Genomic DNA, 26,562 nt, shown 5'->3' with positions numbered 1-26,562 from the left:
GCTATGCTGCATATAAATTCTGATATAAAGTGATGAAATTTTTATTAAATAATAATTCTCCACATCTGCACTTAAAAAAATAAATTACAATATTAGAATACTCCGTTTTTAAAAGCAATGACACCTGCACACAGTTTACGAAAATCTTTCGGCCTGGCCTCTATTCCCTCCAGTTAACATACCGCCCTCTGGTGGACAAATGGAAACTGTACATTTAGCCCACGGAGTTCTTTTGATTTTCTTCTTCCTTAACCAATCCTTTCTTTTGGTTGTCAAAACTATAGCTATTTGCTTGTTTTACAGGCCATCTCTCCCTTCCATCAGACTCAATACAGTTCCCACTTTTTCTAAAAGATATTTTTAAGCCTCCTTTCTCCGAGAACCACCCGAGAAAGTAATCAATTTCAGTTCTGAGGACAGAACTTTAATTAAGATACAATTACAACTGGGATAGGAAGAAAATCAGAGACGACATTGAAGGGATTAAAACACAAAGTAGCAGTAGTAAAACAAGCAGCAACGTCCAGAATTACAACAGGAAACACTTCACTACAATTAGTTAATGCTAACAATAAACCAAAACCCCAACAGCTAACTGGAAATTAGGCTGGACAGTAAAAGGACGCGTTATACTCGTAACTCAGAAGCTACTTTAGTTGGTTCATTCCTACGACCAGCGAGGATCCCCAGCGTAGAACCCCAGACAGAGTCCTGGTGAATGTGTGGGTCACTGGAGGAGAGAGAACATACCTTGCAGTAGTCACGGGGAACCAGTTGCCACTTAACACCAATTTGAACTAAATGCAGAAATCACTGCAGTGGCCAAAATTCTACTGGTGTGTAAGTTTAGGAAGACTGGCCATTACTCCTACGCCATCACTGTTCCAAAGCCACATGATGAGCTGAGAGCAGCGAGATGAGGGCTTAGTGCGGTTTTTTTCCACCCACAGCATTCCCAAAGGCTTGTCAAGTTCCAGCCACGTCCTTTAGATTCAAGTCAGGTCATGGAGCATGCACCACTGGCAGAGGAACCTTCGAGAAGTCAAGGCTGGCTCAGCTATGACCGGGTACTTCCTTGGTCAGGTGGGACCACACTTTTAGAGTCGGAAGAAGGCTTGAAAGTCATCTCTTCCAAACTCCACCCAATGCGAGCATCCCTCCCGCGCCATCCCTAACTAACTTCCAGCGATGGGAGACTTGACTACCTCCCAGGTTGACCAGTTCTGTTCTTCGGAGTTCTAACTGCTAGAATGCCTTATTGAGCCAAATTCTGCATCCCTTTCACCTTCATCCACCGGTCTTAGACGCGTCCCCTGAAGCAGGAAACTCTTCCAGGTGAAAAATGCTTAAAACAAATGAAGAGAAGCATCACGTACGCCCTTCCGCACATCAAGCATCTCCGTTTCCTTTCGCTGTTTCTCCTTTGAGTGATTTCCAGCTCCTTCCCTGCGCTGACAAGCAGAGCCGACCGCGTAACCGAACGTGGAACCGCACGGGTCCCCAGACACAGTGCAGCCGCCGCAGCGCCCGCGGGCGTCTCTGCACGGCCACGTGGGCGCGGTGGACGCCCCGGGCGCGCGCTCCGATTCGAAAGCTGCATGGGCTGGGGCCGGGTCGGAACGCTGACCAATAGGAGGCCGCGCTCGTCTCCCGGAACTGCTGCGGGCCAATCGCAGTCTCGCGGGCGGGAGGCGGGGCGACCCAACCGCCCGGGCTCGCGCAGGCGCCGTAGCCGCCAGTTCACTGGCCGCTGCGTTGCGAGAGGAGCGCGCAGGTGAGGAGGGGGTTCCCGGCGGAGGTCACTGTGTCGGGGCAGGGAGCCCCGGTTCTGCCTGGCGTGGGGGTGTCCTCCCTGCGGAAGGGAGCCCGAGAAGGCGCGGTGGAGCGGAGGCGCGGACGACACGTCGGGTCGTGGAGGCCGGCGCCCGCGAGCCGCCCTCCCGCCGCGGCCGGAGCTGCTCCCACGGAGGAGGGCGCGGGCGCTCGCCGTGGGCCTGCGTGCGTGTGCGTGTTCCTGCGTGTGCGTCGCGCGCCCGCGCCCCGCGCTCTGCTGTCCGGACTTTCCTCAGTTACCTCAGACTGCTCGCGGCGGCGTCGGTGCTTTAAACACAGAACTTGGAGGACAAGGGAGGTTCCTCCCGCAGGTGTGAGAGAGAGACGCTCGTCCCGCAGGTGTGATGGGGGAGAGACGCTCGTCCCGCAGGTGTGATGGGGGAGAGACGCTCGTCCCGCAGGTGTGGGAGAGAGACGCTCGTCCCGCAGGTGTGAAAGAGGGAGATGCTCGTCCCGCAGGTGTGAAAGAGAGACGCTCGTCCCGCAGGTGTGAGAGAGGGAGATGCTCGTCCCGCAGGTGTGAGAGAGAGGGACTCTCGTCCCGCAGGTGTGATGGGGGAGGGACGCTTGTCCCGCAGGTGTGATGGGGCAGAGACACTCGTCCCGCAGGTGTGATGGGGCAGAGACACTCGTCCCGCAGGTGTGGGAGAGAGACGCTCGTCCCGCAGGTGTGAGAGAGAGGGACGCTCGTCCCTCAGGTGTGATGGGGGAGAGACGCTCGTCCCGCAGGTGTGAGAGAGGGAGATGCTCGTCCCGCAGGTGTGAGAGAGAGGGACGCTCGTCCCTCAGGTGTGAGAGAGAGACGCTCGTCCCGCAGGTGTGATAGGGTCAGGGACGCTTGTCCCGCAGGTGTGATGGGGCAGAGACACTCGTCCCGCAGGTGTGGGAGAGAGACGCTCGTCCCGCAGGTGTGAGAGAGAGGGACGCTCGTCCCGCAGGTGTGAGAGTGGGAGATTCTCGTCCCGCAAGTGTGAGAGAGAGACGCTCGTCCCGCAGGTGTGATGGGGGAGAGACGCTCGTCCCGCAGGTGTGATGGGGGAGAGACGCTCGTCCCGCAGGTGTGAGAGAGGGAGATGCTCGTCCTGCAGGTGTGAGAGAGAGGGACACTCGTCCCGCAGGTGTGAGAGAGAGACGCTAGTCCCGCAGGTGTGAGAGAGGGAGATGCTCGTCCCGCAGGTGTGAGAGAGAGGGACGCTCGTCCCGCAGGTGTGAGAGTGGGAGATTCTCGTCCCGCAAGTGTGAGAGAGAGACGCTCGTCCCGCAGGTGTGATGGGGGAGAGACGCTCGTCCCGCAGGTGTGATGGGGGAGAGACGCTCGTCCCGCAGGTGTGAGAGAGGGAGATGCTCGTCCTGCAGGTGTGAGAGAGAGGGACACTCGTCCCGCAGGTGTGAGAGAGAGACGCTAGTCCCGCAGGTGTGAGAGAGGGAGATGCTCGTCCCGCAGGTGTGAGAGAGAGGGACGCTCGTCCCGCAGGTGTGATAGGGGGAGAGACGCTTGTCCCGCAGGTGTGATGGGGGAGAGACGCTCGTCCCGCAGGTGTGAGAGAGGGCGATGCTCGTCCCGCAGGTGTGAGAGAGAGGGACGCTCGTCCCGCAGGTGTGAGAGAGAGAGAGACGCTCCTCCCGCAGGTGTGGGAGAGAGAGACGCTCGTCCCGCAGGTGTGAGAGAGAGAGGGACACTCGTCCCGCAGGTGTGAGAGAGAGGGACGCTCGTCCCGCAGGTGTGATGGGGGAGAGACGCTCATCCCGCAGGTGTGGGAGAGAGGGACGCTCGTCCCACAGGTGTGAGAGAGAGATGGACACTCGTCCCGCAGGTGTGGGAGAGAGAGACACTCGTCCCACAGGTGTGAGAGAGGGAGACGCTCGTCCCGCAGGTGTGAGAGAGGGAGGGACACTCGTCCCGCAGGTGTGAGAGAGAGAGGGACACTCGTCCCACAGATGTGAGAGAGGGAGATGCTCGTCCCGCAGGTGTGTGAGAGAGAGAGGGACGCTCGTCCCGCAGGTGTGAGAGAGGGAGTGACGCTTGTCCCGCAGGTGTGGGAGAGAGAGACGCTCGTCACGCAGGTGTGAGAGAGAGAGGGACGCTCGTCCCGCAGGTGTGAGAGGGAGAGGGACACTCGTCCCGCAGGTGTGAGAGAGAGGGACACTCGTCCCGCAGGTGTGGGGGAGAGAGGGAGACGCTCGTCCCGCAGGTGTGATGGGGGAGAGACGCTCGTCCCGCAGGTGTGGGAGAGAGAGAGGGACGCTCGTCCCACAGGTGTGAGAGAGAGGGACACTCGTCCCGCAGGTGTGGGAGAGAGAGGGAGACGCTCGTCCCGCAGGTGTGATAGGGGGAGAGACGCTCCTCCCGCAGGTGTGGGAGAGAGGGACGCTCGTCCTGCAGGTGTGAGAGTGGGAGACTCTCATCCCGCAAGTGTGATGGGGGAGAGACGCTCGTCCCACAGGTGTGGGAGAGAGGGGGATGCTCGTCCTGCAGGTGTGGGACAGGAGGAGACGTTCTTGCGCACCAGGAATAGGTCCCTGTGGCAGAAGCCCGAGTTTGTGGGGAGTCCTTGCTGACTTTGAGACTGCAAAGGTGCTTGGAGCTGGGTGTTACAGAACCTTCATGCCCACAGAATATGCAGTAATTGATGACCTTGGGGCCAATAGGGCCATGGACCTTTATGTGAGTATGCTGGGGTGAGTCTGCCTGCCTCCTCAGGGAGCTTGTCCTGCTTGTTCTCACCCTGTGCTGATCCCTTTACCATTACTTCTTACTTGTGGATACTTGTTTTATTGTCATTGATTCTCTGTATTTGCCTACTGAGAAAAAGTGGTAAGAATTTGTATGTAAAAGATGAGGTTAATTAGTGATTAATTTGCTCCAAGAGATGATGGTCTTAAAGGTATGTTTAAGGAAGTTTGGAAGTCGTTTAAACAATGATTTGTATGAAAGACCTTTGCAGTATATCGATTGTATTTAGCATGTGAACTCACATATAGTATCAATTCTATTTAGTATTTCTGAAAGAGACTGTTATTGTGGAGTAGCAGCATGCCTGGAGGTTAGAAAAAGAACCAAAGGACCATTTGGTCTTTGCAGCAGGATTCAGGTGTGTCTTGACCTGACTAGTATGCAAATTTAGTTTCCTTTGAACATATCCCTGTGGTTAAAATAGAGGCACCAATATAAGTTTATGATTATCATAAATTAAACCATCAACTAACTACAGTCTGTGCCCACCGGCTAATCTTCTGATTAGAATCAGTTTCCCAAGTAGAAGTAACTTGAGAGAATGTGTGGAATTAAAATTTTTACTGTAGTTTTACAAATTAATAAATTCGCCTTTTAATTAATGTTTAAGTCTTTGTGAGTGAGCTTGGCATGAATTAGTACATCTAAGCCCTATCGAATCTAGGTTTACTGCCAAATTGAGTTTTTAGACTACAAAACTAAAAGGCAGATCCTGACATGTGACCATGCCAAGACTGTGTGTCCACATAAGGCTTTGCTTGCAAAGGTGACCTGTTGTCATAACATTCCCACTTAATCTCTCTCCATTTATTTGAAAACATTTCTTAAGCCAGGCACTTGTCTAAGCATAAGAGAAAAAATAGGAAATTTACCCTCAAAGAGCTTTCTGTCTAACTGAAGAAAAGACAAGTTATTAATTATATATATATAGTATCTTGGGCCTTCAACATATAATAGGGCTCTATCTTGACATCTTTTTGAATCTTCAGATTTACTATAGCATTTATTTTCTCTTAAAATACTGTAAAATGTAACTTGGAAATGTAAATGATTCAGATCCTTGATTCTATAAATGCCAGATTTGAAGTCATTCATATTGATGCAGGGTCGGTGAGCCAAGAAGTCGAAAGAAAGATTTCTTAGACTCTTAAGATCTGGCAGTAGTGCTCTTTTATTTAGAGAATAGAATAGAATAGCATGGGGACAGGACCCATGGGCAGTCAGAGCTTCTGCTGCCGGCATGGGGACAGGACCCATGAGCAGTCAGAGCTTCTGCTGCCGGCATGGGGACAGGACCCATGAGCAGTCAGGCTGCTGCGTGGGGACAGGACCCATGGGCAGTCAGGCTGCTGCGTGGGGACAGGGCCCATGAGCAGTCAGGCTGCTGCGTGGGGACAGGGCCCATGGGCAGTCAGGCTGCTGCGTGGGGACAGGGCCCATGGGCAGTCAGGCTGCTGCGTGTGGACAGGGCCCATGGGCAGTCAGGCTGCTGCGTGGGGACAGGACCCATGAGCAGTCAGGCTGCTGCGTGGGGACAGGACCCATGAGCAGTCAGGCTGCTGCGTGGGGACAGGACCCATGAGCAGTCAGGCTGCTGCGTGGGGACAGGGCCCATGGGCAGTCAGGCTGCTGCGTGGGGACAGGGCCCATGGGCAGTCAGGCTGCTGCGTGGGGACAGGGCCCATGAGCAGTCAGGCTGCTGCGTGGGGACAGGGCCCATGGGCAGTCAGGCTGCTGCGTGTGGACAGGACCCATGAGCAGTCAGGCTGCTGCGTGTGGACAGGACCCATGAGCAGTCAGGCTGCTGCGTGTGGACAGGACCCATGAGCAGTCAGGCTGCTGCGTGTGGACAGGACCCATGAGCAGTCAGGCTGCTGCGTGTGGACAGGACCCATGAGCAGTCAGGCTGCTGCGTGGGGACAGGGCCCACGGGCAGGAGGAGCTGCTGCTGCTGCTGCAAAGTTGGGTGGAGAGTAAGGCTAAATTTAAGGCATAGGCATGTGAGTTATCTCTTTACAAGACAAAGAATATGTAAAAAAGTTAAAATGGCCATTTGGAGGTCCCACAACTTTTAGATAAGAATCAAACCAGATTGAGTAAATGGCAGAAGTCACAGCTTGAATTTTATCCTCAGCTAAAGACAAAGGAGGATGGGGGGGGTGGTCAGTTACATGAGGTTGTCAGACAGTAACCAACTTAAGTTCTTGCCTCTGGCATTGATTAAGAGTTTCTAGAGCTAAGGCCATCCCCCTTCTTTCTGGCACAGAGAGGGAGGCATCTTCACAGATAGAGGTTTTCCTTAGAATGTAAATCTTTCCCAACCAAGGGACAAGCAAGTTCCACTCCTTAGAGCCTGCTTCTCATCTGTAGTTTTAAAGGTAACCAGCCTAAAAATCCTCGTCATAAACCGTGTTAAAATTAAGCAGCCTAAAAATCCTCATCAATATGATTATTAAAATAAATCCTACCATTTTTATCAAAGCTTATCTCAAAAAGCATTTACTATTATGGATGAATAATTTTTGCACTGATGGAAGTACCCAACATAGTAATTTCACACATCACTTTTTTCTACATTTACATTAAAGTGTATGTGGTTTTATTCTCAGATCTAAGCGTTAGAGAAGTACAATGTTTCAATCCTTGGTATATCCTAAACTTTTATTTTCTGGTTAAGAACTCTCCTTTTCTTAAGCTTTTCAACTGCTACAAATTTCCATCTCTGTAGCATTCGTGATTAGCTTTTTACTCAAGATAATTTTTTAATCACCTTAATTAAAATACAACATATACAATAAGCTGCAATATTTAAGGTGAACAGTTTCATAGGTTTGGACTTAAATATACACCTATGAAACCATTATCACAGTCAAGATAGTGAATGTATCCAACATCTCCCACCCCTTCCCTCACTCCCCACCCAAATAACCACTGATCTACTTTGTTATTGTGTTACCGCCCAAGGGGGCCCTCTGCTCGCCAGAGGACACACCCATAGACTTGAGGCGAGCTGGTGGGAGAGAAAGGCTTTCTTTGTGATGGCTGGCTGGCAAGAGGGAAGATGGCACACTCACAGAACCAAGACTGCAGGCGGTTGTGTCCCGGGCTGGTCTCTGGGTGGGGCCCCATCTGATCTCCAGGTGGGGGCAGACATCTGGTCCCAGTTCCTGATAGCCCTTTGTTTAGTGGATATGCATCAGAGACTGGAACAATGCCCTCTACCCAGATCTTTCAGTTGTCATTGATGATGGCTTATCAGCATAGGCTCTCTGCCCCCGGGGTCATCATGTTCCTGGAGAGATCAAAAGAACAAAGTTGTCACCTTAAAGTGGCTGGGAGGGACCACAAAATCTACAGAGCATCCCTGGGCTAGTTAATCAGAGGTCATTCAAAGTTACAATAGGGTCTCTTTTCTACAATATGGCTTCCCTTATGTCAACCTTGTGTTGAGCCAGGTTCAACTGGAGACTGCGTTATGTTTTTTTTAGGATTTTATGTAAATGGACCCAAGCAGTATATACTCTCTTTGGCTGGCTGCTTTCACTCAGCATGATTATTTTTAGATTTGTCTATGTTGTTGCGTATGTTACTAGTTCATTCCTTTTTAGTATTCCATTTTATAGCTATGCCACTGTTTGTTTATCCATTCACCTGCTGATAAACATTTGGGTTGTTTCCAGGCTTTTGTGTCATCTTTATTGAGATATAATTGGCGTACCATACAGTTCACCTGTTAAAGTGTACAATTCATGGATTTTTAGCACACTCACAGAGTTGGGCAACCATCCGTGCAATCCATTTTCATCACCTCCTGTGATGAAAGAAACACTGCGTGTTAGCAGTCACTGCCCTACTCCAGACATGTATAAATGGAATCATACAATATATGGCCTATTGTGACTGGCTGCTTTTCCTTAGCATAAAGTTTTCAAGATTCATCCATGTGCTAGCATTAGCCTGCGTCACTACTTTGTTTCTTTTTACTGCCAAATGATATTCCATTGTATGGACATAGAACATTTTGTTTATCCATTCTTTGGTTGATGGACATTTGGGTTGTTTCCAGTTTTTGCCTTTAATGAATAGCACTGCTATGAACATTCATTTACAGATTTTTGTGTGGACATATGTTTTCAGTTCTCTTAAGTATTTCTAGGAACAGAATTGCAAGGTCATAAGGTAACCCTGTGTTAAACATTTGGGGACCTGGCAGACTCTTTTCCAAAGTGGCTGCATCATTTTGCATTCCCATCAGTAACCTATGAGGATTCCAGCTTCTCCACATCTTTACCAACTCTTAGATACTATCTTTTTGATTATAACAATCCTAGTGGTTGTGAGGCTACCTATCATTGTGGTTTTGGTTTTCATTTCCCTAGTGACTAATAACGTTGGACATCTTTTTGTGTGCTTATTGGTCATTTGTATATCTTCTTTGGAGAAATACCTATTCAGATCCTTTGTCCCTTTTTTAATTGAGTTGTCTTTTTATTTTTGAGTTATTTACATATTCTCTTTGTTTATGTATATAAATATATATATGTGCTTATATATAAACAAACAAGTCCCTTATCAGATTTGTAAATGTTTGTAAATGATTTATCTTTTCTCCCCTTCTCTGTATTGTCTTACAGCTTTCTTCGTGGTGTCCTTTGAAGTACAAAAGCTTTTAAGTTTGGTGAAATCCAGTTTATTTTTTTTTTCTCTTATGTTCTTGGTATTGTTATATAAGAAGACTTTGCCCAACACAAGGTCACAAAGATTTATTCTTAGGTTTCATTATTCCATTTTATCTCCTTAATTTTTACCAGATATAGAATTCTAAATCAACAGTTTCTCTCTGCGTACTTTAAATATGTCCTGCTGTCTCCTGTCATGCGTTGTTTCTGAAGAGACGTCTGCTGCCTTCTTATCTTTGTTTCTCTCTACGTAATCAGGGCTCTTTTTCCTCCAGCTACTTTTTAAGTTTCCTCTTTATCACTGCTTTTCTGCAATTTAATTAGGATGGGTCTTTGTGTTTTCTTCATATTTCTTGTGCTTGTGGTTCCTTGAAGCATCATGAATCTGTAAGTTTCTAGTTTTTGATGCGGGGTCGGTGAGCCGAGGAGTCGAAAGATAAATTTCTTAGACTCTTAAGATCTGGCGGTAGTGCTCTTTTATTTAGAGAATAGTGTAGCATGGGGACAGGACCCATGGGCAGTCAGAGCTTCTGCTGCCACTGCTTCTGCCGCCCCCGCTGGCATGGGGACAGGGCCCATGGGCAGGCAGGGCCGCTGCTGCTGACCCCGCTGGCATGGGGACAGGACCCATGGGCAGGCAGAACTGGTGCATGGGGACAGGACCCATGGGCAGGCAGAGCTGGTACGTGGGGACAGGACCCACGGGCAGTCAGAGCTCCTGCTGCTGCCCCGAGTTGAGGGTTAGGGCTAAATTTAAGGCGTAGGTATGTGAGTCATCTCTTTACGAAGACAAAGGAAAGAACAAAAAAAAGTTAAAATGGTATCAGTGCAGGTGGGGTCTGGTCATTGAGTGATACCATGACTTTTAGACAAGAATCAAATCGGATTAAGTAAAGGTTAGAAAGGTTAGACGCCACCACCCTAAACCAGTTACATGAGATTGCCAGACAGCAACCAACTTAAGTTCTTGCCTTCCCCATTAAGAGCTTCTAGGGACAAGGTCATCTCTCCTCTTCTTCCTGGTACAGAGAGGGAGGCACCTTTTACAGATAGAGATTTACCTTACAAATGTAAATGTGTCCCAACAAGGGCAAGTTCCATTCCCCAGAGCCTCCTTCCCTGTCCCAGTTTATCGAAAGCAATCAGCCCAAAACAATCCTGATGCCAAAGAGACATATCCTGGGGTGGCCAATTTCAGGTCCCTACAAGGTCATCCCCCCTTCCTTCACAAACGCAAATGTCTCAAAAGGGCAAGCAAAATTCCAGTCCTTGGAGCCTGCTTCTCTTCTGCAGTTTTAAAAGTAACCAGCCTAAAAGTCCTCATCATAAACCATTTTAAAATTAAGCAGCCTAAAAATCCTCATCAGTTTTCATCACATTTGAGAACTCCTTAGCAGTTATTTCTTCAAACATTTTTTTCTGCTTTCTCCCTCAGTCCCAACTCAAGTTACATGTATATTAGTCTGTTTAATGTTATCCTATAGCTCACTAATATTCTGTCCTTTTCTTTTTTCCTTTTTTGGGACCTAACTTCTACTAAAAATTAATTTGTTGTTTATTTGAAATTCAAATGTGACTGGACATCCTGTATTTTGTCTGACAACCCTAGTCTAGACTCTCTTGGAACATGAAATTTGCTAGTGCAATGTAGGCTCCTGTTCTTACAGGTTTTGTGCTATTAGACAAGTTATCAAGATAGGTTTAGTTGCCACAGTTAGGATACTGGACAATTCGCAAGGGTGAGCTGATGTCACGTCTTGCAGCCTTTGTGCTAAAGCTCGTACAACTGGAGACACTGGGATTGCACTTAGTAGTTGAGAAATCGCAGTTGAGGGGAAATAAAGATTTTAGAAGCTAGAAATTGAGCACAACCTGGCAGACAGGTTCAGGGAGCTCCATAAATTGTTTTTAAAGGAAAATAAGATATTGTTTTTTCTATAATAACTGTTCTCATTATAAAAATAATATCATTGTAGGAAAAAAAGTAAAAAGAAGTTACTCCTAGTCACACTGATCCAGAGATAACCATTAATTAATTTTTAAACAGAAAAATCAAGCCATTTCACTTTTTTGTCTTTTTTTAATCTATATTAAAAAAGTATTGAATTAAATAATATCTAAAGTCCCTTCAGTGCTAAACGTGTGGTGGATAAAACATAGAGTTCTTTTGGTGGATTTTTGTAACCTGTCTTATCACTACCATTGAAACCCTTGATTAAGAATTTTACAAATACAGTTTTATCTGAGGTTCTGGTATGTGGAATACTTAGAATGCCTATTGCCCTTATTCACCCAGAATTGTTTTCTTACCACACGTCATGTCTTTAAACCATTCTTGTTATATAAGTCTATTGCAAAAGTTAAATAATATATAATTTAAGTCAGTAACTCGTAGAAGGAGCTGGCAGACTCTCTCATATCCAATAAGTAAATTTTGCATCTTTTAAAGCTCCTTCGCCTTGCTCAGGATAGCCAAAGACATGAGGAGTCTTCTCTTTCATACTCTTTTTGCCTCTGGAACACTGTCTCGACACTCCCATCCGTGCTACCATTCTCCTGGGCCACAGTTGAACGTTGTACTTCTAACCTAGTGAGATCTTTAAGCTCCTTGGTAACTGCTGGAAAAACTTAGTTTAAGTACTCTGAAACCAGAGGTTTCCATGTCCCCACAGGCATTTGATGAGAGTCTGTTCATTTTTTGACAGTTTTTTACTCTGTTTCATTTTGGATTGTATGTATTACTAGGTCTTAAAATTCATTAATCTTTTCTTCTGCAATATGTAGTCGGCTCTTAATCCCATGCAGTATATTTTTAGTCTCTGACATGGTATTTTTCATTTCTAGAAGCTTGCTTTGAGTCTTTTCTTATATCTTCCATATTTCTCCTTAACATTCTCATGCTCTTCAGTACTTCTTGAACATATGGAATATGCCTATGTCACTTTTAACACCCTTGTCTTCTTATCATTGTTCACCTATATGTAATGTGTCTTTCTTCCTCTGACTGCTGTGAGATTTTTTTTCTTTATCTTGGATTTTAACAGTTTAATTGTGACATGCCTAGGTGTAGTTTTCTTTGTATTTATCCTTCTTGGATATTTCTGATCTTCCTGGGTCTGTAGGTTGTTACTTTTAAAAATTATATTTGGAAATTTTTCACTCAGTATTTCTTAAACTTTGGCTATATAAAATAATGATAACAGTGCGTTGTTGGATTTAAAGAAAATGATAGAATTAAATACAAAGCAGTCTCAGTCAGGAGTGGGGGTTGTGATCCAGCTTCAATCATTCCAATGTCCGTGTATCATTTGGGAGGACAGTACAGGTACTGGTAACTCTAGACGTTGATGAGTTAAATGTGCACATTAAAATCTGTGTGATAATTTTTTAAAGTAACAAAATATGGTTTATAACTTTCAAGCTAGTACAGGGGGAAAATGGGATGAGAAAATAAATCAGCCCAAAAGAAGAGAAAAAGAAAATTAGAAAAAGAAGGACAAGTGGAAAATACAAAATAAGATGCAGGAACAAATCTATGTATATCAGTAATTATGACGTGGTGGGTTGTTGGTACAGATGGCAAGAATTCCTCCCAACTCTATGTGGATGCCCCTGTGCAGTGTGCCTTTGCCAGCCCTCCCAGCAAAGCTGGAGTAGAGAGGAGCCGCCCCAGCTCAGAGCCCCTGGTCCATTCAGCTGCCAGTGGAGCCTCCGAATGACTGTTAGCCGAACCCAGCTCAACCTGCTGACCCGAGCATTAGGAACAAGGAAAACTGGTTATTTTCATTCACTAAGTTTGAGTGTTCTACAGCAATAGATCACTAGTACATTGTTAAATGTAAATATATTAAATGTACCAGTTAAAAGATAAAGATAGGAAGACTGGGTTTTAAAAATCCAGCCATATACGAGAGGCACATGTAAAGCCTAAAGATAGAGAAAGGTTGAAAATAAAAGGATGGAAAATGATCTCAAGCAAATATCAACCAGAAGAATGCTGGGATAGCTTTTACATGAAATAGACTTTAAGGAAAAAGCATTACTAGGGATAGAGTGTTCTCTAATAATGAAAAAAACTGTAATTTGCTAAGAATATGTAGTAATTCTGAACTTGTATGTATCTAATGCCCCAGCCTAAAATATATAAGGCAAAAATTGATGGAACTACAAGGAAAGGTTAGAGATTTCACATCAGAATGATCTTTCAATTAAACATCACTCTTAATAATTGATAAATCACCCAGGAGAAAAAAATCAGTAAGGATGCACAAGATTTGAACAATAACTGACAAGCTTCTCTAATGGGCACATATAGGTCACTGCCACCAGTAACTTTGAGATAGACATTCCTTTTAAGCAAACGTAGGGCATTTATAAAACTTGACTACATGTTTTACAATAAAGCAAGACTCAACAAATTTCAAAGGATATCAAAAACTACATATTAGAAATCAATAACAAACATAACTAGGAAGCTCCCTCATGTTTGAAAATTAGGAAACTTGTTTCTAAGTAAATCAAAGAAGAAATCATGATGGAAATTAGAAAATATTGAGAATAGAAGAATAAATAGTGTACACATCACAACTTTGGGGTATGTGGTACTTAGAAGGCAGTGTGTCATCTCATATGTCTACAGTTGAAAAAAGTGGAAAATCAATTAAGCACACAACCTAAGAATGAAAAAGGAGAAAAACTAAGAAAATAGAAGGATGAAAACAATAAAAATAGCAGAAATTTTTGAAATACAAAATTTCCAACAGTGAGGAATGATAAAATGTTCTTTGTAAAGACTAGTAAAATGGACACATGCCTGGCAAGATTCATCAGACAAAAAAATATATGTCCCACATAAACAATTTTAGAAATGAAAATGGATGCATAACTACAGATGCTACACAGAACAAAAAGCTAACTATATACAAGTAAATTTAAAACTGGATGAAACAGATAAACTTATGGAAAAATTTAACTTGCCGAAGTTGACTCAAGAATAAATAGAAAACTTGAGTAATGCTCTAATATTTAAAGAAATTAGATTAAAGTTAAAAATATTCTCACATTGGAAACACCAGTACCAGATGGAGTTCTGCCAAGCATCCTGGAACAAATCATCTCCCAGACTATTCCACAGTATGTAAAAATAGACAACATTCCCTAACTCATTCTAGGAGGCTAGCATAACCTTGATACCTGACAAGAAGAAAATTAGAAACAATTATACACCAATCTTACCCACAAGCATAGTGTTGAAAGTTCTCCTTTTAAGGTTAGAAATAGGGTGAGAATCCCAGCTATCAGCTCTTCTATTCAACATTGTACTGGAAGTTCTAGCCAAAATAGAAGGCAGGAAAAGGATTAGAAGGGGAGAAATAACTGATTATTTGCAGATATGACTGGCCATGCAGGATTACCATCCCCACCCCACCACCCAAATGGATTCATCATTAGCATTATTAAGGTTTTGGTTAAAAATCACTTGTATTTAGGCAGCGGGAGGAGCCCGGGAGGAAGCGGAGGAGCGAGCGGGAGGCGGTGGCGACGGCTCCCGTCGGCCTCCGGCAGGACTGACGGCGGGGAGGCGGAGGGGAGGCCGGAGCTTATTTAATGAAAAGTGCCATAGACTGAAAAACCAGACATGAGGGTAGCAGGTGCTGCAAAGTTGGTGGTAGCTGTGGCAGTATTTTTACTGACATTTTATGTTATTTCTCAAGTATTTGAAATAAAAATGGATGCAAGTTTAGGAAATCTATTTGCAAGGTCAGCATTGGACACAGCTGCACGTGCTACTAAACCTCCCAGATATAAATGTGGGATCTCAAAAGCGTGCCCTGAGAAGCATTTTGCTTTTAAAATGGCAAGTGGCGCAGCCAATGTGGTGGGACCCAAAATCTGCCTGGAAGACAATATTTTAATGAGTGGTGTCAAGAATAATGTTGGAAGAGGGATCAATGTTGCCTTGGTAAATGGAAAAACAGGAGAAGTAATAGATACCAAATATTTTGACATGTGGGGAGGAGATGTGGCCCCATTTATTGAATTTCTTAAGTCTATACAAGATGGAACAATAGTCTTAATGGGAACCTATGATGATGGAGCAACCAAACTCAATGATGAGGCACGGCGGCTCATTGCTGACTTGGGGAGTACGTCTATTACTACTCTTGGTTTTCGAGACAATTGGGTCTTCTGTGGTGGTAAAGGCATTAAGACCAAAAGCCCTTTTGAACAGTACATAAAGAATAATAAGGACACAAACAAATATGAAGGATGGCCTGAAGTTGTAGAAATGGAAGGATGCATCCCCCAGAAGCAAGACTAATGTGGAGAAAATTGAAGGAAGAGCACTTTCACTGTTCATGCGAGAGAGAGAAGAGAGGAACTATGTGTAAATATTTTAAGAGCATGCAGCCATCTTGGTGTGTGCATGAGCATTATCCCTTTTGATATCAGGATTATTTATTGCTAACGTAAATAGATATCTTTGTAAATAGACATCATAATGAGCAAATCACTGAACCATTTCTAAGCACATTTCCCTATTAGTACAGTGTTTAGAATGCTATGATAATGACATCTTTTAATTCTAAGAGCATACCCAATGGATAACTGAACAGATTGTGAAAAATACATTGATATATATACTGGTTGCTGTGAAAATGTATCATGGGATAATATGGATTTTAGGGAGGAGAGACTTTGTTTTCTTTCTATATATATTGCCTTTTGGTGATAGTATCTTTCAAATTAAGAAGCTATTTGGCTAGTTGTGTGTGTAACGTTACTTTACAGTCTGACTCTCCTCATGTTCCTCCTTTTTTGGTCTTTCTCTTCCCTTTCCAAGAAACGTAGAAATAAAATGATATGAAAACTTAGCTATGTGAAAAGCACAACAACATTCTTTTCTTTAATAAACAGAGTAAAAACTAAGTATATAAATGTAGATGGCATTCAGGACTGTAGCTTGCTAGATTTTGTGTTAGCAATGTGAATAACTTGATTTTGTATAAGCTATTTAGAGTGAGGCAGGAGGTGGCAACTCCACAGAACTGAGGAACCAGGCCAAGTCCCTTCCCCAACCTAACGAGTCATTCAGGATGGCCGTGTCAGTATATTTAGAGCAATATTGGCATATATTTTCCTTATTTAATTGTTATCAGCGTTTACAAAGTGGTTTGGAAAGAGGCATGCTTTAATATCACAATAATTTTGATTTGTAAACCAAGAAATTAATTCTGTATTTACTTCATCTAACTTCGTAATAGCAATTTTTGCCTGAAAATGTAGCGACATATTTAGAAAAGTCCTAATTACTGAGTGGACTGCTAACATTTTAAAAATAACTTTATTGATGCAAAGTGACTTTATACCCAATTCTACATAAAAATATAAGAGATCTAACTTTTTTGTTATCTTCAGATGTTCGCTAAATGACTCAAGGTTTTAAAAACTTTTTTGGGACATTCAGTACCTATTGTGTATGAAGTGTCTTAAACTGCGACATAAACAAATTTAACGATCAAACTGCCGTTTACAATAAAGGCAGCACTTATATAACTAAAAGCAGTGTTTTTTATTTTGCTGTAAACCAAGTTGGAAGCCATTCAGCTATTTCTTAAATATTAATGAGCTTTGAGGTACTGTTTCTTCCCTCAAACTGAATGTAATTTATGAATAGATGCACCTTACAGGTTTAAACAATTTTCGTAAACTTTTCAGATTTTTGGTGCTTATATAATAAATCACATTCAGCATGTATTTTTTTGACATTTAAAATACTTTCCTCAATTCTGTAAATTAAAAAGAATAGCTATTTTACGATTCTAGCGATTGTGAAATAAATGTTGCATTTTTAAAAAAACAATAAATACTCTTGGTTTTGCAAAAAAAAAAAAAAAAAAAAAAATCACTTGTATTTACATAGACAAGAAATAGGTAGAAAATAGAATTTTAAAAAGGTAGCAAGAGTGACGTCAGCAACATGGTGACGTGAGCTGTTCCCTTTGTCTCTCCTCCTTTGACCTACAACTAAATGGACACTCACTGATCAGTGGAGGACACCCACACAGCACCTCAGAACGCCTGAGAGACCCACGCAGCTGTACTTCTGAAGGGGGATGGACTACCCCCAAGGAGGTGGTGGAGATAGGTGAGCACTCTCCAGCCCGCCAGCAGCCCTGCACACGTGTGCTTTCCTGGCTGGAACACTCATAGCACTGCTGCAGCCCCAAGAGTGGGAGTGTGCCTCGGTGCGACTGCAAGAACAGGTGACGGCAGCCCTGAGCCCCGACATGATTGCTTTCTTGTCTGGTGGGAGAGCCTACAGTGCCACTGTGGTTGCTAGGGAGCAGCCCAAGCTTGGACCCAGGGTGGAGGGCCTGCCCACCAAGCACAATGGCTGGTGCAACCTAGGAGATGGTGGTTGATCTGCGTGCCTGGGTGAACGAGTTCCTGGCTGCTGCGAATGCCCATAGTACTGCTACAGCCCTGGGCAGGGGGTAGGGGGGACGTCTCAGTGGGACTATGGAAGCCAGCGGCAGCAGCCCTGAGATCCTGCGTGATCGCTTTCTCGTCCAGTAGGAGACCACCCCGCACACACACCCAGGGCTGCTGCAGTCACAGGGAGTGCCCCAGGCTTGGACAGGCACAGCTGACAGGGATTGCGGGGGGCTCAGAATGCACAGCTCCTGCCCACCCCCCGCCAGTGGCAGCAGGTGGAATCTGCGACCAGGTACTATAGCTATGTGAAGCCACCACTGCACCCCATCAAATAGTATGAAGTACATTAATACTCCAGACCAGAATGAAGAAGACACACACCCAGAAATCAATCCTGAAGGCACAGAATCTACAATCTACGTGGCAGAATTCAAAATAGCTATCATAAAAAACAAGTTACAAGAGAATTCAGAAAAACAGTTCAATGAAATCAGGAACAAAATTAAGGAACAGAGGCAATTCTTCACAAAGGAGATTGAAGCTATAAAGAAAAACCAATCAGCAGTGTTGGAGATGAAAGCACAAAGAATTAGATAAAGAAAAATCTCGAGTCCTTGAATAACAGAGCTGATATTATGGAGGATAGAATTAGCAATTGAGAGAATAGGAATATAGAAATGCTTCAGATGGAGAAAGAGAGAGAATGAGGACTAAAAAGAAATGAAGAAGTTCTCCAAGAAATATCTGACTCAATTAAGAAATGCAACATTTCTTATTTGAGGATTATAGGTATTAAGGATTATAGGTATCCTAGAGGGAGAAAGGAGCAGAGACCTTGTTCAAAAATATAACAACTGAGAAATTCCAAAATCTGGGGAAGGAGCTGGAATTACAGGTAAAATAAGCTAATAGAACTCCTAATCACATCAATGTAAAAAGACCTTCTCCAAGGCATATATTAGTAAAACTGGCAAAAGTCAATGACAAAGAAAAAATATTAAGGGCAGCAAGACAGAGGAAAATAACTTACAAAGGAACCCCTATCAGGCTTTCAGTGGATTCTCAGCAGAAACCTTATAGGCTAGGAGAGAGTGGAATGATATATTCGAAATTCTGAAAGATGAAAACTTTCAGCCAAGAATACTGTAGCCAGCAAAAATATACTTTGGATATGATGGAGAAATAAAAACTTTCCCAGAAGAACAAAAGCTGAGGGCTGGCCCAGTGGTGTAGCAGTTAAGTGTGCACGTTCCGCTTCGGTGGCCTGGGGTTCGCTGGTTCGGATCCTGGGTGCAGACACAGCAGCACTTGGCAAGCCATGCTGTGGTAGGCATCCAACATGTAAAGTAGAGGAAGATGGGCATGGATGTTAGCTCAGGGCCAGTCTTCCTCAGCAAAAATAGGAGGATTGCCAGCAGACGTTAGCTCAGAGCTAATCTTCCTCAAAAAAAAGTAAAAACAAAAGCTTAGGGAGTTCATTGCCACAAGACCCCACCTACAAGATATAATCAAGAAGATCCTCATACCTGAAAAAAAGAAGAGTTTACAAAGTCTTGAGCAAGGAGAGAGACAAAATCAGAAAATTGCAACTCTCCACCAGAACAGATTAGCAAACACTTAATTATACCATTAAAGATAAAGGGAAGGAAAACATCAAGATTAAATATAATCACTTCATTTTAACCACACAATCACAACACAAAACAAAATAAGTTATGACAACAACAACTTAGAAGGGGAAGAGGAAAGAGATGGAACCTGGTTAGACTAAGGGAGTAAAAGGGTATCACAAAATGGACTATCTCATCTATGAGATCTTTTATACAAACAACCCGGTAACCTCTACACAGAAAATCAGAAGAGAGACACAAATGATAAATAAAGAGAAAACTGGGAAAACCACCATAGAGAGCCGCCAAAGTGAATTGGCAGTCTGAAATACATGGGGCAAGAAACAAGGGAAATACAGAACAACCAAAAAACAAGTGATAAGATGGCAGCAGTAAGCCCTCATATATCAGTAATCACTCTAAATGTAAATGGATTGAATTCCCCAATCAAAAGACACAGAGTGGCTGGATGGATCAAAACCCAATGATGTTCTTCACAGAAATAAAACAAAGAATCCTAAAATTCATATGGGGCAACAAAAGACCCCAAATAGCTGAAGCAATCCTGAGAAAAAAGAACAAAGCTGGAGGCATCACAGTCCCTGACTTCAAAATGTGTTACAAAGCTACAGCAATCAAAACAGCATGGTACTAGTACAAAAACAGACACACACATCAATGGAACAGAATTGAAATCCCAGAAGTAAAACCACACATCTTTCACCATACACAAAAATTAACTCAAAATGGGTTAAAGCCTTGCAGGTAAGATGTGAAGCCATAAAACTCCTAGGAGAAAATATAGGCAGCACACTCTTTGACATCAGTCTTAGATGGATGTTTGAAATACCATGTCTACTCGGGTAAGGGAAACAAAAGAAAAAATAAACAAATGGGACCTCATCAGACTTAAGAGCTTCTGCAAGGCAAAGGAAACCATGAACAAAACGAAAAGAAAACCCACCAACTGGGAGAAAATATTTGCGGATCATATATTTGACAAGGGGTTAATCTCTAAAATAGATAAAGAACTCATACAACTCAACAACAGCAAAACAAACAATCCTATCAAAAGGGCAGAGGTCGTGAACAGACATGTTTCCAAAGAAGATATACAGATGTCCAACAGGCACATGAAAAGATGTTCATCATCACCAATCATCAGGGAAATGCAAATCAATACCACCTTACACCTGTTAGCATGGCTGTAATTACTAAGAAAGAAACAAATGTTGGAGAGATGTGGAGAAAAAGGAACCCTCATATGCCGCTGGTGAAAATGCAAACTGGTGCAGCCACTATGGAAAACAGAATTGAGATTTCTCAAAAACTTAAAAGTGGAAATACCATATGACCCAGCCATCCCACTACTGGGTATTTATCCAAAGAACTTGAAATCAACAATTCAAAGAGACCTATGCACCCCTAAGTTCATTGCAGCATTATTCACAGTAGCCAAGATGTGGAAGCAACCCAAGTGCCCATTGACTGATGAATGGATAAAGAAGATGTGGTGTGTGTGTGTGTGTGTGTATATATACACAGACAGACACACACACACACACACACAATGGAATACTACTCAGCCATAAAAAAGACAAAATTGTCCTATTTGCAACAACATGTATGGAATTTGAGAGTATGATGTTAAGCAAAATAAGCTAGACAGAGAAAGACAAACACCACATGATTTCACTCATGTGGAAGATAAACCAATACAGGGACAAAGAGAATAGATTAGTGGTGACCAGAGGGGAAGGGGGTTGGGAGGTGGGCGTAAGGGGTAAAGGGTCACATATATGGTGACTGACAATAATGTACAACGTGAAATTTCACAATGTTATAAACTGTTATAACCTCGGTAAAATTAAATTTAAAAAGGTAACAAAAATATAAAGCACTTAGAAATAAATCTAACAAAAGCCAAATCAAAAAAACCCTTATAGAGAAAATTGGAAAACTATTGAAAAGCATCAAAAAGACCTAAACATATCATGTTCAGAGATCGTAGGACTCAATATCATAAAGACGTCAATTCTCAAATTGATCTGTAGAGTCAATGCAATTACAATCCAAATCACAACAGGTTTCTATGTGTGTAAGTATGTATATATTTGTGGACTTTCATGAGCTGATTCTAAAATTTATATTGAAAAGCAGAGGACCAAGAGTGACCAGGATGTTTCTGAAGAAAAAGAACAAGATGGAGGAACTCCACTCGCCATATATCAAGTCTTATTAATAAGCTGCAGTGATTAAAACAGTGGGATATTGACTCAGGGATAATCCAATTGATCAATGGAACGAATTCGAGAATCCCAAAACAGATCCACGCATGTATGGAAATTTAACTTGTGACAATATCAGCAGGGAGAGGATGGGCTTTTCAATAAACAGGACTAGGACAATTGGTTATTTATATGGGAAAAATCAGAATTGGACCACTGCCTCACACTCTACACAAAAATCAATTCCTGCTGGAGTAAAGACTTAAATGTAGAAGCAAATTGTAAAACATTTAGGAGACTATATAAGAAAACATCTTTAAGTTTGGGGGTAAGGAAAATTTTAATATACAAACAGTATAAATGGAAAAGATTTTAAAGTTGATTACATTAAGAGTGTGTGTTCATCAAAAGACACCAGGAATAAAATGGAAAGAAACCACAAACGGGGAAATGATATTTGTACCTCATGTATGAAAAGATTGTGTTCTTTGAGCTTTAGCGGGAGGAAGAACTAGAGTTTAGTAGAGAGTGAGTGGGTTTGTGTGTGGGGTTTGTTTTGGATGAGAGAGATTTTGAGCATATTTGTTGATGGGAAGAAGGAAAGACTGGAAATACTAGAGAAAGATGGAACAATTGATGGAGTGGGAGCCTTGAAGAACCGAGAGGATTTATGGAATCCAAAATACATGGAGAACACCTCAGACATTTAAGCTTTATCTTATAAATACAATCGTGTACCACATAACGACGTTTTGGTCAATGACGGATCGCATATGTGACAGTGGCCCCATAATGTTAGTACATTTAGCCCAGGTGTAGTAGGCTATACCATCTAGGTTTGTGCAAGTACGTTCTGTGATGTTTACACGAGGACAAAATTGCCTAACGACGCATTTCTCAACGTATCCCCATCTTTAAGTGATGCATGACTGTATCTCAGAGTGTTGACTATCTGTATCATTCCCCTTGCTCTCCTCAAAGCATACATAGACTTCTACAGCTAGTATTTGTCCAGTCCTTTTCTGTGCCAGGCATGCTGAGGATGCAGTGGCAAGCAAAATCAGAGCCAGGCTCTGCCTCATAAGTTTACAGTTTATCGGTGGAAACAGACATTAATTTAAACGTAGATTTTGTTGTTTGTAGGACTTTTGCATTTTTTTATACTTTATTTTTAAAATTTATTTGCTTGACTGGTTAACAAGAAGGAAATGGACAAAACCCAGATTTCCTTCTTAGAATAGGGATTAATACGAGGAATCTGTTTGACCTTCACTAATTGAAGCTGTGTGCCAAAACGCCAGTCACTGTAGCTGACTGTTGCCTCGTTGCCCCTTTTCTCCCTCATGAAGCCCAGCAAGCTCTTTGTGTGGAGCAGTGAGCCGTGTGTGGTTCCTGTTACTTGAGGATCATGCAGAGAGCTTCGCGTCTGAAGAGAGAGCTGAACCTGTTAGCCACAGAGCCGCCCCCAGGCATCACATGCTGGCAAGATAAGGACCAAATGGGTGATCTGCGAGCTCGTAGGTATCGCATCGTGCCTCTGATGGGCCACGACCCTCCTGAAGGTTGTGCTGAATTTCAGACGTTTGTATATTCTAGTCAAGCAGGGAATAGTCTCGAGGCCACAGTGCCCTGCCATCTTCCTGCCCTCGTTTGTTTACATTATAAAAGGTCGGCTTGACGTTTCTTCCTGGGCCTTGTATTACACCTTCTGCTGACTGATAGCCCAGACTTGAGCATGAGCTCTGAAGCAGTGTTTAGACCAAAGATGCCCATCTCAAATATCTGTCAGGCCAGACCGGAAACAGAAATGACTAGAATACTGCAGCCAAACAAAACACGTCTGCAGCTGGTATCTGATCTGTGGCCAGCCTCTTGCAGTTCCGTTTCAGATCTTGTGTGCCCTTCATTGACACCATCACCTGCTGGGGACAGTGGTGCATTGTGTGAGGACTTGTTGAGGCCCCGAGAGAGAATTGCTGTCCAGGACCCAGCCCCGCTATTAGGACCGCAGACCTCAGGAGGTCCATGTAGTGTGGGAATTCAAATCATCCGATTCCCTTTTAACTTCTTCTTTTTTTCTTTTAAGAAATAGTAGGTGGGACCAACACACCTTATGAAAAAGGTGTTTTCAAGCTGGAAGTTATCGTTCCTGAGAGGTTAGTGTGAATTAGATTCTAAACTTAGGGGCAAAGCACGGTTAGTGGACGACGGCGCAGTGTGGTAGAGTGTTAAAGGTAGGCGTTCAAGGACCCGGATTTTAGTCCTTGTCTTATGACTTAATGTGACCTTAGGCAAGTTATTTTATCTCTCTGGACTTCAGTTTCCTTCTCTAAAATTGAGCTAGATCAGATTTAAGGGCCCTCCTTTTTCATTGTGGTAAAACATGCATAAAATTTAAACCGTTTTAAGTGTAAGGTTCAGTGGCATTAAAGACATTCACGTTGTGCAGCTGTCTCCAGAACCTCTTCATCCTCCCAAACTGAAACTCCATCCCCATTAAACAGGAACTCCCCACCCGATTCCCCCGGCCCCTGGCAGTCACCATTCAACTTTCTGTCTCCACGTTAAGGCCCTTTCAATTCAAGCCTCCTTTAAGGCTCTCACCAAGTGAGTGGTGGAGTTTTGTGCAGAGTGGGGAAGGGAAGAGATGGACGTCCAACCCTTGACGTGTAGACATCTGCTCACCAGGCCAGATCCTGGCCAAACACGGTAAAGTGCTGAGAGAAGCAGCTTAATAATCATGTGGTGCATCAGTTCTGAAGATAGACTGCAGATTCCCAAGGTTTATGTTCTGCTAAAGAGACGTAATAACCAATGCAAGGTACAATCTTAGTCAGATCCTGGTCTCAAAACCCGTCTGTAAGAAAACTGGGGGGACAATTGAGGAAACTGAATAGTAGATGATATTGGGGAATAGTTTTGTCTTTTTTCAGAGGTATGCTGATCATATTGCAGTTATATAGGAGAATGACTCATGCTGACGTGTTTAGACGGTGAAGTGGCTTGATCAAGTGGTGGTATATGAGTGTTATTTCAACTTTTCTATTGTTTGTAACTTTTCATCATAAAAATTTGGAGGGAGAAAAGGTTTGCCTCTCACAGGCTGTCTTCCTGACCAGACACCAAGAAGCTGTTTATATGTATTAAGAAGCAATATTACAATGAAAATTCCCTATTGTCCTGGGCTTTCACAGGTACCCATTTGAACCTCCTCAGATCCGATTTCTGACTCCAATCTATCATCCAAACATTGATTCCGCTGGAAGGATATGTCTCGATGTTCTCAAACTGCCGCCCAAAGTGAGTGGTGGGTCAGGGGTTGACTGTAGCACTCTGTGGTCCTCGTCTGTAAGACCTGAATTACAGTATCACATCGTTAGTAAAACAAAAGTAGCTACCTGTCTGTCTGTGTAGGGAGCCTGGAGACCATCCCTCAACATTGCGACTGTGCTGACTTCCATTCAGCTGCTCATGTCAGAGCCCAACCCCGACGACCCGCTCATGGCTGACATAGTGAGTAGACGCGCTTCCTCTGCGCCGCGTCCAGCCTTCTCGCTGTCCCGGCTCCATTTCTGAGGAAGCAGTAGCCGCTGGAGCTTACCACTGCGAATCTTTTCTCTCTCCATTGACGCTTCTCTGATTTCCTCCCAGTCCTCAGAATTTAAATATAACAAGCCAGTCTTCCTCAAGAATGCCAGGCAGTGGACGGAGAAGCATGCAAGACAGAAGCCGAAGGTATGATGTTGTGCAGCCCTGATTTTGCACCTGTTGCTAGTCCGTAAGTGTGTGTGTATAGATGCATAAGTATTTATTAGATTTGCCGAATTTGTACTATACTGTGGAATGGCTAGTTGATCTTTTTCTCCTATCACAACCTTTTAAATTATTATTCAGCAAAGTAGCCTAGTAGCTCAGCCAAGTCGATTTTTTCCTAACAGTTGACAACACCAGAGGGCAGGCAGCATCTACTTAATTGTTTTCACATTCTTGGGGTAGTATGGAGAGATGAGAGGTGACTCATTCTGTTTTCTAAGTTTCCTTTTTTAACACTGATAAAGGACTACGGGCAGGAATTGGGAAGCAGTTAGAGGGGCACGGGAAAGGGGAAGATTGACATTTCTTTTGGGACCCTTCATGGAAGAAAGGAGAAGGAAAAACTTCCCCAGTGGCAGTTGATAGGGTTTCCTCATTTAACAAAACAAATTGCAGGAACACAGAGATTAGCACATTCTTGTTCTTACTGAGTTATAACGTCTTTTAGACGGAGTTAAGTAGCAGTTATGTGTTACTCGTGCAAAGAAATAAAAAACTGAAATACATTCATGCGTTGCTTAACGATGGGGCCATGTTCTGAGAAATACCTCCTTAGTCGATTTCGCTGTTGTGTGGACATCAGAGAGGGTGCTTGCGCAAACCTGGATGGTGTAGTCTTCTGCACAGCCAGGCTACATGCTGTTAATCTTAGTGGACCACTTGTGTACGTGGTCTGTCATCGACCAGAATGTCCTTCTGCGGCGTGTGACTGTACAAAAGATTGAGGAAGGCGCCTTTGGAGGGAATATATATGAGAGGCAACACAGAGGTGCTTGGAAACATCATCACAGAGCTTCATTGTCCTCCCTGGCGCCGTGTGAGCCTCGTGGTATTTTACACTATCTGCTCCTCCTTAGGCCGATGAGGAGGAGACGCCTGATGACCCAGCAGAGGCCGGAGGCTCCGAAGTCCACAACACCGCACAGAAAAGGAAAGCCAGGCAGCTGGGCAGCACGGAGAAGAAATTCTGCCCTGGTGTCTAGGGCTCTGTCCGCTCCGTCTTCCTTAATCCATTCTTTGCCAAGATGGCCTGATTTGCCTACCTTTGTTGAATGTTTTCTTTGTATTTGATGACATTATCATTTTCATATCCTATAAAACAGGTCTTGTGTATTTATGTATTCTGCTCTACATTGGTTCTCTGAGGGTAGTTTGTTTTATTTAGCTTGTACATACATATTTTGAAACCTTTTAAACCTGAAAAATAAATAATAATTTAATGTTGA

General features: G+C 43.6%; 3 protein-coding genes across 7 annotated transcripts in view; 2 read left to right on the top strand and 1 right to left on the bottom strand.

The window, feature by feature from the left end:
* PPP1R12B (protein phosphatase 1 regulatory subunit 12B) overlaps positions 1 to 1,927 on the bottom strand; it is a 205,930-nt gene extending 204,003 nt beyond the window's left edge. Inside the window, exon 1 of one of the 3 annotated variants that reach the window (XM_070255901.1) lies at positions 751 to 1,927. The gene's annotated coding sequence lies outside the window, so the exon portion shown is untranslated. The remainder of the gene's footprint in view (positions 1 to 750) is intronic. The other 2 variants (XM_070255900.1, XM_023632646.2) reach the window with 2 other exon arrangements.
* On the top strand, positions 1,687 to 26,562 carry UBE2T (ubiquitin conjugating enzyme E2 T). Of its 3 annotated transcripts, XM_001494968.5 has the most exons (8): positions 1,703 to 1,774; positions 17,298 to 17,395; positions 22,873 to 23,040; positions 23,610 to 23,679; positions 24,718 to 24,823; positions 24,938 to 25,036; positions 25,175 to 25,258; positions 26,194 to 26,562. In XM_001494968.5, the coding sequence occupies exons 3-8, from the start codon at positions 22,932 to 22,934 to the stop codon at positions 26,317 to 26,319; spliced, it is 594 nt and encodes a 197-aa protein (XP_001495018.2). In that variant the 5' UTR covers positions 1,703 to 1,774; positions 17,298 to 17,395; positions 22,873 to 22,931; the 3' UTR covers positions 26,320 to 26,562. The 3 variants fall into 3 exon arrangements, with proteins under 3 accessions (XP_023488425.1, XP_001495018.2, XP_070112025.1); XM_023632657.2 differs by lacking the exon at positions 17,298 to 17,395 and having other exon boundaries at positions 1,687 to 1,774; XM_070255924.1 differs by lacking the exons at positions 1,703 to 1,774; positions 17,298 to 17,395; positions 22,873 to 23,040; positions 23,610 to 23,679 and adding an exon at positions 2,050 to 2,320.
* Positions 14,738 to 15,702, top strand: LOC111771937 (protein FAM3C). The gene has a single exon (XM_023634819.2). The coding sequence runs from the start codon at positions 14,885 to 14,887 to the stop codon at positions 15,566 to 15,568; it is 684 nt and encodes a 227-aa protein (XP_023490587.1). The 5' UTR covers positions 14,738 to 14,884; the 3' UTR covers positions 15,569 to 15,702.

This window comes from Equus caballus, chromosome 30 (genome assembly GCF_041296265.1).
Source record: "Equus caballus isolate H_3958 breed thoroughbred chromosome 30, TB-T2T, whole genome shotgun sequence".
Classification (NCBI taxonomy): domain Eukaryota; kingdom Metazoa; phylum Chordata; class Mammalia; order Perissodactyla; family Equidae; genus Equus; species Equus caballus.
This window is presented reverse-complemented; position numbering and strand designations above follow the sequence as displayed.